This window comes from Podarcis filfolensis, assembly GCF_964270895.1.
Source record: "Podarcis filfolensis genome assembly, chromosome: 11".
NCBI lineage: Eukaryota > Metazoa > Chordata > Lepidosauria > Squamata > Lacertidae > Podarcis > Podarcis filfolensis.
This window is the reverse complement of record NC_139613.1, coordinates 3,684,711-3,700,417: the sequence shown is the minus strand read 5'-3', so window position 1 is coordinate 3,700,417 and position 15,707 is coordinate 3,684,711. Positions and strand designations below refer to the sequence as shown.

The 15,707-nt window shown below is 44.0% G+C and overlaps 1 protein-coding gene across 8 annotated transcripts in view; it reads right to left on the bottom strand.

Annotated features, from left to right (window-relative positions):
- Nucleotides 1-15,707, bottom strand: part of KIAA1328 — a 224,608-nt gene that overhangs the window by 172,588 nt on the left and 36,313 nt on the right. For 7 of the 8 annotated variants that reach the window (XM_083575685.1, XM_083575683.1, XM_083575680.1 and 4 more), the window contains 2 exons: nt 14,613-14,707; nt 5,647-5,762 (listed from right to left, as the gene is read on the bottom strand). In XM_083575685.1, the coding sequence (XP_083431811.1) occupies nt 5,647-5,762; nt 14,613-14,707 (211 nt within the window). Of the gene's footprint in view, nt 1-5,163; nt 5,611-5,646; nt 5,763-14,612; nt 14,708-15,707 lie in introns of those variants that run through there. The other variant, XM_083575687.1, reaches the window with a different exon arrangement.

The following is a 15,707-nucleotide window of genomic DNA, read 5'->3' as shown; positions in this document are numbered from 1 at the left end:
TTGGAAGGTAACTTTTCCCAAACTGGAGAACCCACCAGAAATGTTCACAAACACATATTCAATTTTAATTTCTGCGTGGAGACTTTTTAAATATATTTTTGTAAATACTAGGATTCTCAAGAGTTCCACAAATGCTACGGACTGCAGGAAAAAGAACTCTGGGTATGAGAGCAGCCCTGCCCGACTGCAAAGGAACTGCATGTAGCTTGTAAGCCTCTCGTCTCTGCCTTAGGCCATTAAAGAGATGATCAAAGGCATGATTGACAAAGGTCATAACACAAAGACAAGGTCCATTTTAAGCACATTGCCATCAGCAAGCAAACACACACAGCCACCTGCATAGCATTATATGGGATCCTGAAATAACCAACTCAAGACTCTGTATCTGCTCATGGCCCCTTCTGAGCTCATTCCACACTTCAAGATGGTAGGTAAGGTAATAAAGAATGCCAGGATTATTTCTTTGCTTATGAAATGAGCATTGTTCATCATAATCTTCCTGTTTTTTCTGCTCACTCCTGATGTTTTTTTCTTTAACTTTTTGTATTATTGAAATGTGCTTTTATAACTTACTGTACATCACTCTGAGTGTCTTGTATGAAAAAGTAACGAATGTGTTTTATAAATATAAAAGTAAAGGGACCCCTGACCATTAGGTCCAGTCGTGACCGACTCTGGGGTTGTGGCGCTCATCTCGCTTTATTGGCCGAGGGAGCTGGCGTACAGCTTCCGGGTCATGTGGCCAGCATGACCAAGCTGCTTCTGGTGAACCAGAGTAGCGCACGGAAACGCCGTTTACCTTCCTGCCGGAGCGGTACCTATTTATCTACTTGCACTTTGATGTGCTTTCGAACTGCTAGGTTGGCAGGAGCAGGGACCGAGCAACGGGAGCTCACCCCGTCGCGGGGATTCGAACCGCCGACCTTCTGATCGGCAAGTCCTAGGCTCTGTGGTTTAACCCACAGCGCCACCCGCGTCCCTTTTATAAATATACAGCATAGCTAAAGTGATTGTCATAAAATAGACACAGCATGCACCCATATACACACCAACTTAAGTCTCTCTTGTGACCATCAGCGACAGTCACACACCTCGGTTTTGAATACATATGCACGCGCAAACACCACCAAAACCTAAGGCGCATAACTCTCTTACCCATTCATGAAGAGCATTCACAGGCACCTCGAGCCCCTAAAAGGAACAGACTATGTTTACAAATCTTATATGCTCAAAGCTCTTCATTTGTTCCATTATCTTCAGAAGTCAAGAGCCAAGACTGGTTCAACACAATGTCCCACTAAGGCTAAGATGACAGAAATTACTTAGAAGTGGGGACAGCACAGCACAACCATCACAAGCCATGAACTTCCCTTACAATTGTTTGCAATCTTGATTAAAACTGGATCTGCTTCATCTACACTCCCCTGGCTATGCTGACCGGCTGCAACCTTCTCTGACGTCAGTGGAAAAATATTCTTCGCATCAGAACTTGGCTTCTGAAGTTCCTCTTTACTTACCTTCATGGGGCTGTAGCCATTGCTCAGAGTCATCTAAATCGAGAGGCATTACTAATTTCGGTCCATTGATTTCAATGGGTCTAGTCAGAGGAAAAACTCAGCTGGGCACAACCCAATATTCCTCAGAAATATTACATATCACTCCTCTAAGAGAGCTTATTAAAATTATCCCAAGGCTATAGGAAAAGAGTTACTGACACAAATGCGCTCCAACTGTAGTATACAGTTCTTTCTTTGGCAAGACCTATCCACAAAATCCCCTTCTACCTGACAATGATACAGTGGGATAACCCTTTCTCTCTAGCTGGTTAATGATTTCCCTAGTTATTTTCACCCCCAACCAATGTTACCATACAGCAAACAATGCTAAATCACCACAATGTTTTCAACTAACCCTGAGGGTGGAAGATAGAAGCTCGCATTTAAAAATATGCAAGCATAACATCAGCACACAACAATAGACTATCGGAGATATGGTACCCCAATTGCAGTAGAACCAGATGGCCCCTAGTGTCAACACCAACTCTTACGATTCTGTGAATTGTTCCAATTCTATGAAGTGTTAGGGGCTTTTTCAGCCATTAAAATAAATTCTTCTGGCTACTTCTGGGGTGCCCAGTGTAAATAAACGAAGTCGGGAAGTGTGTGTTCATGAAAGAAATGCACCTTGGAAACCGCCTGAACTCCCCCAGATTTCTAACACAAATTTAAGAGCTTCATAAAAGTGTCAGGGAGCGGGAGGCGCATCACCTATGTGTCCATCCCATATTTGTTTTAAGCATGTCCCAAACAGATGCCTTCCCACATTCCAACACAGCACCAAGTTTCCTCCCCTTCTTTGCAGAAGACCAAGCATTTGTATTCCAGATTGATAAGTCATTTACACAGTTCCTTGGCCACTGAGCAGACTTCAAGAGAACTGAAATTAACTGATCAGAGGTATGTGAAGGATTTTGAATCATTCATGTATGATGGATAAGTGTTCGCGTAGTTAAAATTATATTGTTTTAAATTATGTCCTTGTTTTATGTTTCTAGTTTTTATAGAGTTTTATGTAGTGTAAAATCGCATGTATTAACCTTCTGCCATCTTTGCCAGACTTCTCCTGAAAGAAGTATTTATGCTCGAATAGTCTCTCGCCAATAAAGGTAAAAACAAAAACCCAAAGGGATATATTTCCTTCTCGATAGCTCAGCAGCACTCATTAGCATTAATGGAAGTTACGCATGCAGAAATGCGCCAAAGGAGAAAGAATGCCCCCCGGAGTGTGCATCCCACCTCACATCCATAAGCATATGCAAAACTCAATGCCTAGAACACTGCGCCGCTGAAGGAACGAAAGACACTATGAACACAGCAAATAAGTACGAAGTTTCGAACTCTGTTCTAAAAGCATCAAGGCTGAGCCCCCTAATACCCAATCACACAGTTTAATTAATTATAATAATAATAATAATAATAATAATAATAATAATAATAATAATAATATTTATACCCCGCCCATCTGGCTGGGCCTCCCCAGCCACTCTGGGCGGCTTCCAACAAAACATTAAAATACCGTAATACATCAAACATTAAAAGCTTCCCTATATAGGGCTGCTTTCAGATGTCTTCTAAAAGTCTGGTAGTTTTTGTTCTCTTTGACATCTGGTGGGAGGGCCTTCCACAGGGCGGGTGCCACTACCGAGAAGGCCCTCTGCCTAGTTCCCTGTAACTTGGCTTCTCGCAGTGACGGAACCCCCAGAAGGCCCTCGGTGCTGGACCTCAGTGTCCGGGTAGAATGATGGGGGTGGAGACGCTCCTTAAGGCATACTGGGCTGAGGCCGTTTAGGGCTTTAAAGGTCAGCACCAACACTTTGAATTGTGCTCGGAAACATACTGGGAGCCAATGTAGGTCTTTCAAGACCGGTGTTATGTGGTCTCTGAAGCCGCTCCCAGTCACCAGTCTAGCTGCTGCATTCTGGATTAGTTGTAGTTTCCAGGTCACCTTCAAAGGTAGCCCCACATAGAGCGCATTGCAGTAGTCCAAGCGGGAGATAACCGGAGCATGCACCACTCTGGCGAGACAGTCCACGGGCAGGGAGGGTCTCAGCCTGCGTACCAGGTGGAGCTGGTAGACAGCTGCCCTGGACACAGAATTGACCCGCGCCTCCATGGACAGCTGTGAGTCCAAAATGGGGTGCTGCAATGGGGCAGCAGGTGTTTTGCCCTCTCATCAAATAATTCTACAAGCAATGATCTCTCTACTGGGGGATATTTGTTTGTTTGAAGCTGTGGGTGCGGTCAATGCAACATACAATTCCAAGAATAGGCATTGACAATGCAAGTAATATACCCTAGAAGAATAGCTGTTTAATTGGAATGAGAGGATCAGGCCAATGACCCATCTAGTCCAACATCCTGTTCTCAGAGCGGCCAAACAGATCCCTGTGGGGAATCAACAGGCAGGACCAGAGCGCAAGAGCACTCTCTCCTCTTGAGGTTTCCAGCAACTGGTTTTCAGAAGCATCAGTGCCTTCTTCTCTGCAAGGTGCGGGGATTTTCCTTACTCACACCTTGCAGTGGGAAGGGGGGAAAGGAGAGAGAATTACAAGTGTGATATTTCCATTAACTTTTGAATAAGGCAGGTGCATGTGGCATCACTGGGAGCGCTGTTTTGCTTCTGAATCCTTCAGGAGCTGCAGCCCTGCCTGTCCCATCAGGTGATATCCCAGAACAAGCGGTGGAGTTGGAACCAATGAACTTCCCAGGCCAAGCAACAAGCTGTCCAGGGGGGTCGGGGGTGGCAGCAGGAGATTCCCAGCTTCCCGCTTGACACTACGGTCTACCAAGGATACCCTGAACAATGTTCTGCTTTACTTACTGCCCCTACCCTTCCCGAATCCCACCCCACCTTCTTCTACAGAAGCACACCCAGCAAGCCCTACATTTGCACCCAATCTGGCTGCAAGGTGGGAAATGACACTGCACCATTTTGTACCCCCCCCCCCACTGCCCAAGTACCTCTTGTTCTGTTTTTCACTCAGTGATCAAACCATCAGTCAGTCAGTCAAACTGGCAGATTAGCACTCTTAGCTCTGGTTACGAAATGAACCCACAGTGGTAGTTCAGTCCTGTCTGCCAAGGGCCTGGGTCAATGCCTGACCAACATCCTCTTTTTTCTTTTTAACTTGGGCATGCACACCCTACCCTACCCGATATCACTGTCTGTTGTAGTCGCCAGCAATTTTATTCTGAATCATTCAGCCCTGTTGTGCAAGTCTTGAAATAAATGACTATGTTGGAATTTCAAACACCGTAATGCCTGGCAAACATCCTGCTTGTTTCAATGGGGTTTTCAGAGATAAAGGGAGGAATTCAGTGATGCTAAGGCAATCATTCCATCAGGGCAACCAACACCCCCCCTTCTCCTCCCTGCCCCCTGCATGCTGTTCTGGAGGTTCTCCTATCCCCACAGCGCCAATTTCAGGGGGGATGAAGGAAGGAGAGGGGAGGAAAGCCCGTTGTGCAAGCAGAAGTTCCTTGAACACAGTTTCTATTGAGGAGAGTCATTAGTTGAACCCTGCCCAGTGGTTTTGGTGACTGAGGACCCTTCTGCCTATTCAATGTTTTCCGAAAAGGAGAGGCAGGCCACATCAAAGCGCACCTTGCACTGATCCGATAATGTGCCATTTGCTCCAGGTGAGGACCATGCCAGGGCCAACATTCCAGGCACCTGGCAACACCCAGGTACACAATGCAGGCAAAGTGCGGGGTGATATCTCTGGAAGCCTGCATTAGCCATCCGTGAAACTGCTGGAGCAAGATTAAGCAAGAGAGGTGGGAGGGAGAAGTCTATATTTTACTAACGCACAAATTCTGTTTCGTTGTTTTTAAGTTGACAAATATCTATTTCACAGCAAAGCAACATCCTGGGAACAGCTGGGTGGCACTTTCAAGCTCAAATGAGCCAGAAGTGCATGCTGGCAAGTCACCTCCGATTGCTTCTGAATGGCAGCACATGGAGATTTATGCCTGGCTATAAATTAGGACAATTATTTCTCTCCGGTTTGCTTTTTATTCCAGGCAGCAACTCTGTGTTTTACTCCCCACCCCACCCCCCACCCCGCTCTTAAATAAAAAAGGATATCTTCCCTTTCTTTGATGATGAGTTCGTTCTGTTCCTCAAGTTGTCTGATCTTCTTCTCAAACGACTCCTGCTCAGCTTTCAGGCGCTCCTCTGTCACCTCTTTTTCCTCACTCACCCTGAAAGAATGAAAGAACACACACACTATCAGACAAATATTATGCATGAACACAAGCGGGGAAAGCTTCTGATCAGGGCCAGCCTTAGGCATCGGGGCAACTTCTTCCCCCACCCACCCCAATCTCGCTCCGAAACATCGGGAGGGGAGGGAGAAATGTGTGGATAGATTTACTACTGCTGCTTCTGCTCATTTACATAGCCCCTCTCATCAGCAGAGCAGCCGATTCCTTTTACTGCTTTCAATCTCACCAGCCGCCATACAAAGTGAGTCATTATTATTGCTGTTTTACCAACGGGGAACAAAGGCTGAGAAAGTAACTTGACCAAGACCAAACACTGAGCCCACTGGCAGAGGTGGGACTTGCTTTGACTGAGGAGCAAAAGTCTCAGGGTCTTATCTGCTGTTGGAGCATATCATTTCCAGCGGCAGGTGGAGAATCAAATGTCTGAAAGTTTCCCACCTCATAAAAATACTGTATTTTTCGCTCTATAAGACGCACCCAACCATAAGACTCACCTAGTTTTTAGAGGAGGGAAACAAGAAAAAAAATATTCTGAATCAAATGTTGTTGAAGAGGAAGGAGGATGGAGGATCAGACTAAGGGGCCGCCAGTCCATCCGCCCCTTTGGGGAAGCTGGATCTGCTGGCCTAGCAGCATTGTCCCTGCTGGGGGGATCGGAGGAGGCGGGCGAGACGAAGCAACACTCTTCAGCAAAGCGGGAGGAGGAAAGGAAGGGAGCCCTTACAGAGCCCCTTCCTTTCCTCCTCCCGCTTCGCTGAAGAGGCGCTGCGCTGCTCTGCTGAACCCAGCAGAGCAAGAGGGAGAGCTGCACAGCGCCTCTTGGTCTGCTGGCTTCCCAGCGAAGCAGGATGAGGGACGGAAGGGGCTCCGTAAGGGCTCCCTCCCGTCCCTCATAGTGCATCACTGGGAAGGCATCACAGCGCAGCTCTCCCTCTTGCTCTGCTGGGTTCAGCGATAGCTGCGCAGCCTGCATTCGCTCCATAAGACGCACACACATTTCCCCTTACTTTTTAGGAGGAAAAAAGTGCATCTTATAGAGCAAAAAATACGGTACTCTCTACACTAGCCTCCACCAACCTGGTGCCCTCCAGTTGTTTTGGACTATGACTATGAGTTGCAGCCTAAAATACCTGGTGAGCACCAAGGTGGTGAAGGCTGGTCCACGTTACATATCATGGAGGAAGTTCTAGGCAACGGTGGCCCCATGCATGACCCAAGGGTGGACCTCCTGCTCTGTCTGCAGATCTCCCTCTCCATTTGCTCCCTCACCTGCCGAGGGGGATCCTGCAAACTCTGCTGGTCCCTGACTCTCCCCCCCCCCAGGGACCAGAGGATTGTGTCCTTAAGGATCATAACTGTGGTGCTCCTTTATTTTGTGATCTCCGCTTTTTTTTTAAGTCAAGTGTTGATAACATGCTGTCAAAGATTTAAGCTGATGTTATTAGGGGAGGGAGGGAGGGAGGTTGTTCTGTGTATGAAATAAAAATCCCCCAACACTGATAAACTGGCTGAGGAAACCATGAAAAGCCATGTTGGCGATCCAACTGACAAACAAAGGAATGTGAAATATAATAAGCAAGAAAACAAATCTGTGTCTTTTTCGTGAGCTGTTATGAGCCTCAAAGCCAAATACCGAGAGGTGTCTGTATATAAGGCACAGCCTTGGCTTCCACTACTAACATCTACCTCCTCTGCATCTAGTACTATACCAATGTGTGCTGCCACAACTCTAACTCATTTGCACAACTGGAGAAAGTGTTCCTCCAAATGTTGTGGGAGGGGGGGAGCAGCATCACTGTGTGTGTGTGTGTGTGTGTGTGTGTGTGTGGCCGGGGAGGGGGGGCAGCCCTTGCAAAGAAGATAAGCCTTAGAAGATACAATTACTCACAGGTGACCAAAAAGACAGCAGAGAAAATGGATACACATGCTTTGTCAGATTATGTCAGATTTATGTCAAGGCCTATTCAAGACCTGCTGGAGATTACTGTGTACTTTAGTGCTTTATGCCTCATGGTGGAAATGCCAAAAATGATTTCTGGGTCTGTCAGGAAGGAAATCACTGGAAGCTAAACAAAAACTTTGGCTCACTTGCTGTACTTCCACTTCCGATTCATCTCCCCAGAACATATTGTTCTACATGTTACTTGCTACAGTATGACAGGAGCACAAGCATGATGCAACTTACTTGCGTTATCCTTTGGAAAAACTAGTGGTTTTCATTTTACTTGTTTTAAATGGTATATTTTTGTAACCCACCCTGGAACCATTTGGGGAAGGTAAAGGTAAAGGGACTCCTGACCATTAGGTCCAGTCGTGACCGACTCTGGGGTTGCGGCGCTCATCTCGCTTTATTGGCCAAGGGAGCCGGCGTACAGCTTCCGGGTCATCTGGCCAGCCTGACTAAGCCGCTTCTGGCGAACCAGAGCAGCACACGGAAACGCCGTTTACCTTCCCACTGGAGCGGTACCTATTTATCTACTTGCACTTTGACGTGCTTTCAAACTGCTAGGTGGGCAGGAGCAGGGACCGAGCAACGGGAGCTCACCCCGTCACAGGGGATTCGATCCGCTGACCTTCTGATCAGCAAGTCCTAGGCTCTGTGGTTTAACCTACAGCGCCACCTGCGTCATTTGGGGAAGAGTGAGCTATAAATGCAAATAATTAATGAGCAAATAAGTAAAGGCTTAGAGCATTATTCAACTACCGTGTTGCATCAATACAAGGATTTCCATACAATGGTATTTTCTTCCCCCGATGCATATTCCACAATCTCCCCAAATCTGCTCCAGAGGGTTGTGGAGCATGAGGAGAGGGAGGAAATATTCTGTTGCACAAACAGAAATCCTTGCACTGACCGAACAAGAGATTTAACGCTATACTGGATTCCTCCCTAGGTGAGTGGACCTCAGTTGAGGTCAGGTTAACATAAAATGAGTCCTTGCTATCAAAAGAAAAGACCACCTCATCCAATGACCTGTTTCCTGCAATAGTCAACCATTAAGTATGACTACACCCTCCTGCTGCTATTATCCACCAGCTAGCATTCAGACGAAGAATACCACTGCCACAACCTCCTCCCTGAGCAAAAACATACAAAATGCGGCTTGATGTCAAAGTAATTTGCCCATCTGTTTGTATATTTATTTATTCATTTATTGAATTTGTATACTGCCCTTCATCCAAAGATCACAAGGCGGTTTACAACATAAAAACGCAAAATGAGAAAACAAAATGCATAACAGAAAAGACAAAAACAAAGCAATAACCCTCCTACAAACACATTTAAAAGGACATAGATCGGTTAATCAGCCAAAGGCCTGGTTACAGAGAAACAGTACTGCCTGTTTTTCGCCTGTGGCAAAACTTATTTTTCAAACGCAAGTCCCTAGACATCGGGTTCCCCCATCATTTAGAAAGCCCAAAACAAGAGCAGGTGTAAGAAGAGGCTCGTTTCCACTCATTAACAGTGAGCCAACTCCAAATTCTTAAGTAGCACGCGAAAGCAGAATTCTCTTAATTAAGGATTTGAAGGAGTAACAGGAAAGGTCTCCTGCTAAGGAAAAGCGATACCTGGCAAAACAAAAGCTGGTGAAAGCTTTGCACAATGATATGAAAGGCGTCATAGAGGAGACATTATGTTTCAACATTTAGACCCCTGCGTTTCTTATCAGGGTGCAGGCTCAATATTTCCTTAAGAAGTTTTCTTGAACAGATATATACTGGAGATTCACAACATTTGAACCTTTGTGTGGAAAATGGCTAAGGGAAAGAAGTCCTGGCCTGTGCGGGGCTAACATCTAGCTCAGAGCTTTCCAAACGGTCTGTCGCAACCCATTAGTGTGTCAGCCGCAGTGTGTAGAAGTGTTGTGTGAATGCCCCCTCCTTCTGGGGCTGCAAAGGGGTTAGTATAACCTCTGGTTTGCTAGTAAAACTGAATTACTGTGCCATGAAATGATGCATGTCTTAAAAGTGTGTCATGAACACGAAATTTGGAATGCTCTGATCTAGCCATAGCTGTCAACGTTTCCCTTTTTTTAAGGGAAATTCCCTTATTCTGAATAGGATTCCTCACAAGGAAAGGGAAAAGTTGACAGCTATGAATCTAGCTGCTTCAACAGACAATTGAAGACCAGGAGACTCAGCCACAGAATGGAGCTTTGGTTGGAACATCAGAGCTGCCCAGAGTGGCTGGGGAAACCCAGCCAGTTGGGCGGGGTATAAATATTTATTATTATTATTATTGGAGAACAAGAAGGGGAAACCTATGTATACCTTTGCCCTGCTGTTGTGACTTTTGTATCACTATTTTATTGTGTTAAAAAATATATTGTAAGCCACCTTGAACACTTCGGTTAGTAGGCAAGGTATAAATAAACACTCCTAAATTAACTAATAAATGAATAAATAAATAAAATGCAGCTCCACACAGGAGCTTCTGCACAGGCCAGCAAGTGCACAAGGTGAACAATACAGAACTGGCCTGCTTACTCTGCAAAGTGGACGGCGTGTTATAGGAATGAGAAGAAAACAACAGTCATGCTAAGCCGCTGGGTAAGAACTCCTAATTCAGACTGGTATGGTTGTCTTTGGGTTGTATTCATTTTACCCAAGCCCATGTACTGCTGGAGACCTAGGGAAACTCAATATGCAAATCTAGAAAGGGAGTTTATTTACAAGCCATTGAAATAAAAACTTTTATGATGTCTACCCACACATTTATTTTCACTTATTTCTTTTAAAATATTCTAACTTGTCTGATCAAGTGTTTTTTTGCATTTGTTACTGTTCGACAGTGGAGCAGGCTCCCACAAAAAGTGGTTGGCTCTCCTTCCTGGGAGGTTTTCCAGCAGAAGTTGGATGGCCACTTGTCATGGATGCTTTAGTTGAGATTTCTGCATTGCAGGGGGTTGGACTAGATGACCCTCAAGGTCCCTTCCAGCTCTACCATTCTATAATTCAGACTAGACAGACCTCCGATTTGACACAGCAAGGCAAGCAGGTTATTTTCTTAAACACCACTGGTGACATTAGAGAAGGATTATGTGGTTATCTGTACGGAAATGAGGCAGGTAGACTGTTATACAGGACAGTCTACCAGGAGCATCAATCTTGAAAGAATTGCACTAGCTGCCAAAATATTACAGGGCCAAATTCAAGGTGCTTAAGATGACTTATAAAGCCCTATGACAACTTCAAGAAGTGTTGTCTCCTGTTCATTTGTATCTTCTGGGAAGGCTCTATTGCTGAAATTTGCTATGCAGCAACACAGGGGAAGAGCCTTTTTGGTGGTGGTGCCCCAATAGTGCAGTTGCCTCCCATCTGAGTAACAGTTGACACCAACACATAGCAGTTTTCATTAGCGCCTGACTGATTAGTAGATATTAGTCCATTTTGTTATTCTGGCATGGTTTGATCTTTCTTGCCCAATATTTATAATGTGTTGTTTCAGTTTTAATGTCCCCTGCCCTGGGACTGCCTTTGGCAATATAGGGCAAGATAAAAGGAAAAGCAACAAATAAATCAAGTGAAGAACCAAGGCGTAAAATAACTCCTGCTGATCAAAGCATTAGTCCAAGAAATCAGAGTATGGCAGTCAATCTACAATGCACAGTTCAAAACAGAAAAAAGGAGTATTCCTACTCTGTGTTGTTACTAGGAATTACACCAGTGCTGGTTAATAGTAATGGGGGGAAAGAACCCTTCCATCTTTTCCAAAGAGAGAAGAAAATTATGGCAAGCATTAAAAGAGTGGAGGTGAAAGAAACTAAAGCTTAACTCCCTCATTACGGTGAAGAGGTCTTTTTAATTATATCCATTAAAATATGATTAGGTTTAAAAATAAAAGGAAAACCAAGTATAAGAGAGTGTTACGCTCATTTTACTTTTCAGAATTAATGTTGCTGCAACTTTCTATTTTTCTTCCAAGAAATGGAAGGTAGAATTATCAAGTTGGCCCGGGGGGGTGGACGGGACTCACAGCATCCAAGACTTAAAAAGAATCTTGTTCTTAAATGAGTTAATGTATGTATACAGAGGAGATAAAAAAATGCTTTCCTTAGAAAACAAGGAGGGAAGCATAAATATTTATTTAAATGATTTAAAAAAAAATCCCTTAGCATCTCTTCAAAAAATAACCCAGTTTGAAATAAAAAACACAAACATAAATGCTAATGATTGCACTTACGATATTTTACAACTGAACCACAACCATCTTGGACCCTCTGCCCAGTTGTGACATAACAAACCATGGTTTGCCGTTTCGTGAACAAGTGGCTGACTTGCATGCATTCCCGCAACCCTTCTTCACACAATAAGGAACAAAATCAGAAGCTTGCAGGACCAGGTTTGATATCCTGTAAACAAACTACAGTATGCACAACACATGTTTTGCCACAGTTGGTTTTCAGAGTTCACTACTGGACAAAATATGGTTTCTTGCAAATGAAAGCATCTGACAAGGACATCATCTCAAGGACAAACAGAGAAGGATTGAAGTGGGTCAACTCTTAGTGGTCGCTCCCTGTGGTTCATTCTGCTGGAGATAAAAAGATAAGATATGCCAAACTCGGCTAGGCCTCAAGTCCAACCAGGCTAGATCTCAGTCTGTGATAGCTATCAGCCAATTATCCCCAAAAATACACAGATAGAGGACAATGAAAATACAATTCCCCCATTGTTCCCAGCATGACTTGGTTCTCATCATGACTATTAGGTGACCAACAGACATAGCCTCATATTACTGTTTGTCCAACTGTTTCGCTTAGCAATTTTTATCATAAGCCACTTTGTGAGGGAATGCTCAAAAACTCAGGGGTAGAAAGTAATTATAATCTCCTCTCCCATAACTTCACCCAGTTCATTCTCAGTACCCAAATATCACATTCTGCCCACAAGCTATACAGTAGGGAATACAAACAAATATGCAGACACATGCAAACCTTGTTTTCCTTGTTTTCCATTCTTACATTAATAGGAGAGCAGTGATCACAGACTCGTGGGAAGAACAAGAACCTCATAATGACTCAAAGGAGGTTAAAGCTTTTCAACAAGAAACTCCTTCTCTATCTCTGGTTACAACCAAAGCTAACAGAACATCCGAATTGTAGGATGATGCTATATAAAATGACAAATCTGGATAACAATACATGTTATCCCCAACTGACTCCAGCTTCAAGGCCTCATGAGAACTGGTGCATGTTGAGCTTAAACTAGGAAAATGATGAATGGTGCATAATTGAAGTAGGCAGTGGGATTGGCTGAGGAGCAGGGAGCTAGAAAAGCATGTGCAAGGCTTATTAGCGCTGCTTCCGAACACTAGACAGGCAACATACAGCCCACCTTGTTTAATCCTTCAATCAATTCCAGCAGCACATATTCCAGCCTTTTACCATAGCTTAGATGGCAGAAAGCAGAGACTATCTAGAGTGAACCTGCAAAGCCAGTACTAGGCAGATGGATTATTAAAGGGACAGTGCAAGTCACAGCCACACAAACTGCAGCACTGAGGCTTTTGCTGTTAACCACCAATTTGTGTTCAGGAGTGAACCCAAGACAGGTTTGGCTGAAGTGGGTGGCCATAGGAAACGACCCTCCTGCCGTCTTGTAAGCTTATGTACAGTGTTGTAACTGATGTCTCTATCCCTGACCTTCTTGCCAGCTAGGCCATAAGAATGCATAAAAGTTCACTCCTCCTCAGGATGCTAGGTTGCAACAATGGCAATGAGATAATTAATAAGCAAAAGGGCACCAGGAGCAGGTTTTGAAATCCTGAAGTCTCTAATCTAAGATTCTTGTGCCAGGTTCCTTCAACCAACTGGGAATGCCGTAGAACTGAAAATACAAACTAGACAGAGCAATGGCACTTCCAGAATGAGTCAGGCAACCTCAAGTCAGATCACCTGCACACGCACAAGTGTGCACGCTCACAGTTTCAGGAGCACTCCAGCAGGTACCAAGAGAACTAACTTGTGATGAATCTTTCTAATTAATTCTAATTATTTAGAACACTTATTTTAGAAAGTTAGAATATTGCTTTTATATGTGCTTAGAATTGTGAGTGTATGCTGCTGCACTTTGTTGATAAAACTACCTTTATAATAAATTTCTAATTTTTTATATTATTTTCATGTGGACTCACCTTTGTCGTTTGGGAGGGTTCAGATACACACATTAAAGACAGCACTCTGTGTGACTCCCGCTAAAGATCCTTTGGGAGGGAGTGTGCTCTCAGGACCACATGGGTGCTGGTTTCACACACAGTCTCCAAACACACATGTCTATCAGGCCCCATGTTAGTATGTCACAGTCCAAAGCAAGAACTTGTAGGTGCTTGGAAGGAAGCAGCAAAGTGAGATAGGGCACAATTTTTCAGGCCATCCATGACACAACGGGGACAAATTTTGTAGGAAACCCTTTGAAGACCTTCCTTAAACAGCAGCAGTCTCTTGCAACAAAGGCAGACAACTGCTCCATGCCTTACTTGATCATACCTGTGCTAGCAAGGAGTGGTAATACAGTGATACCTCGGGTTACAGACGCTTCAGGTTACAGACTCTGCTAACCCAGAAATAGTACCTTGGGTTAAGAACTTTGCTTCAGGATGAGAACAGAAATCGCACAGTGGCAGCGGGAGGCCCCATTAGGTAAAGTGGTACCTCAGGTTAAGAACAGTTTCATGTTAAGAACGGACCTCCAGAACGAATTAAGTTCTTAACCCGAGGTACCACTGTATGCTTTTAATAAACATGAACGCTTAAATTTCATAACAGTAATTGGAAAGAGAGTCTCATCCTAAACCTGATGCATTATCAGACAGTTTATCCTCACCTTGCAAGCTCCTTAATTAAGTTTGCTATGCGCCTCTTGTCTTCAGGACATAAATCCTTTAGAGAAGCACTCTTCATTCCTCCTTTGTCAGGGACCTGAAAATTAAAATCAGCATTTTAAAAAGCAATCATTAACATGGAAGAAGTGTTTCTGAATCTACAATAAAAGTATTTCAAGCACCAGAGGCTGCATATTCAGCCCCAGATGAATTAAGAACTGAAGAGAACACAAGTTTTTAAACAATAAAAAAATCAACCAGTAGGATAATTTCCCAAATTGTGTGCTGGAGGATTCGCCATTAAATTGTGCTTCTAAAGATAAGCTCCAGCTGGAGGGAAAAGTTTGAAAGGGGGTGGGGGAAGGAGAGTGCAGCCAATTTACCCATTCTGTAATCCTTATTAATGATTTTATTTATTAATTGGTTGACAATGCAGTTGTTTCAGGAGAAAAAGATTGCTCTGCCCAAGGTGCTATTGAGAAAGTGTACAAAAGTCAACCCATGAATATATCATATAACTATCAATACAATATGATGTGTGAATGTTAAACGCAACCTTGTTAAATCCAAGTCATAATAATAGGAGGGAAATTGTTTATCATTTCAATAAATACTATTCAAGATTTAAAATGCGTGAATTTTTTCCCTCTGTGGTTATTTCAGAATTCGGCATTTAGTTCACTATCAATCCGGTGCAGTTCACAATTCAACATGCATTCGACGCCTCGGTCAAAGCTGATGCTGCTCAAAGACTTAAAAGGAGCCCCCAAACCCTCACAGTTGATAGAACTAATGTGCCTGCCATATCAACCCCACTTTGCTACTGTGCAGGGACCAAAGGAAACTGAAAACCTCAGGTTACTGCAGCAATGAAAATGTCACTGCCAGTGCTTTGGTCATCCTCCCTTACTGTAAGAACTGGCTAACTTTGCACTCCTTGTCCGCCAGAGGGCATTTCATGCTACATAAATGCTCAGTTCCCTTCAGCTCTCTGCATGCATGTAACAGCTAAGTCTTGAATTTTCACAGCTAATACAATGTGCACCTTCAGAGAGCTGAGTTGGGAGTCTTCCATTATATTCTCAATTTCAGTCGTG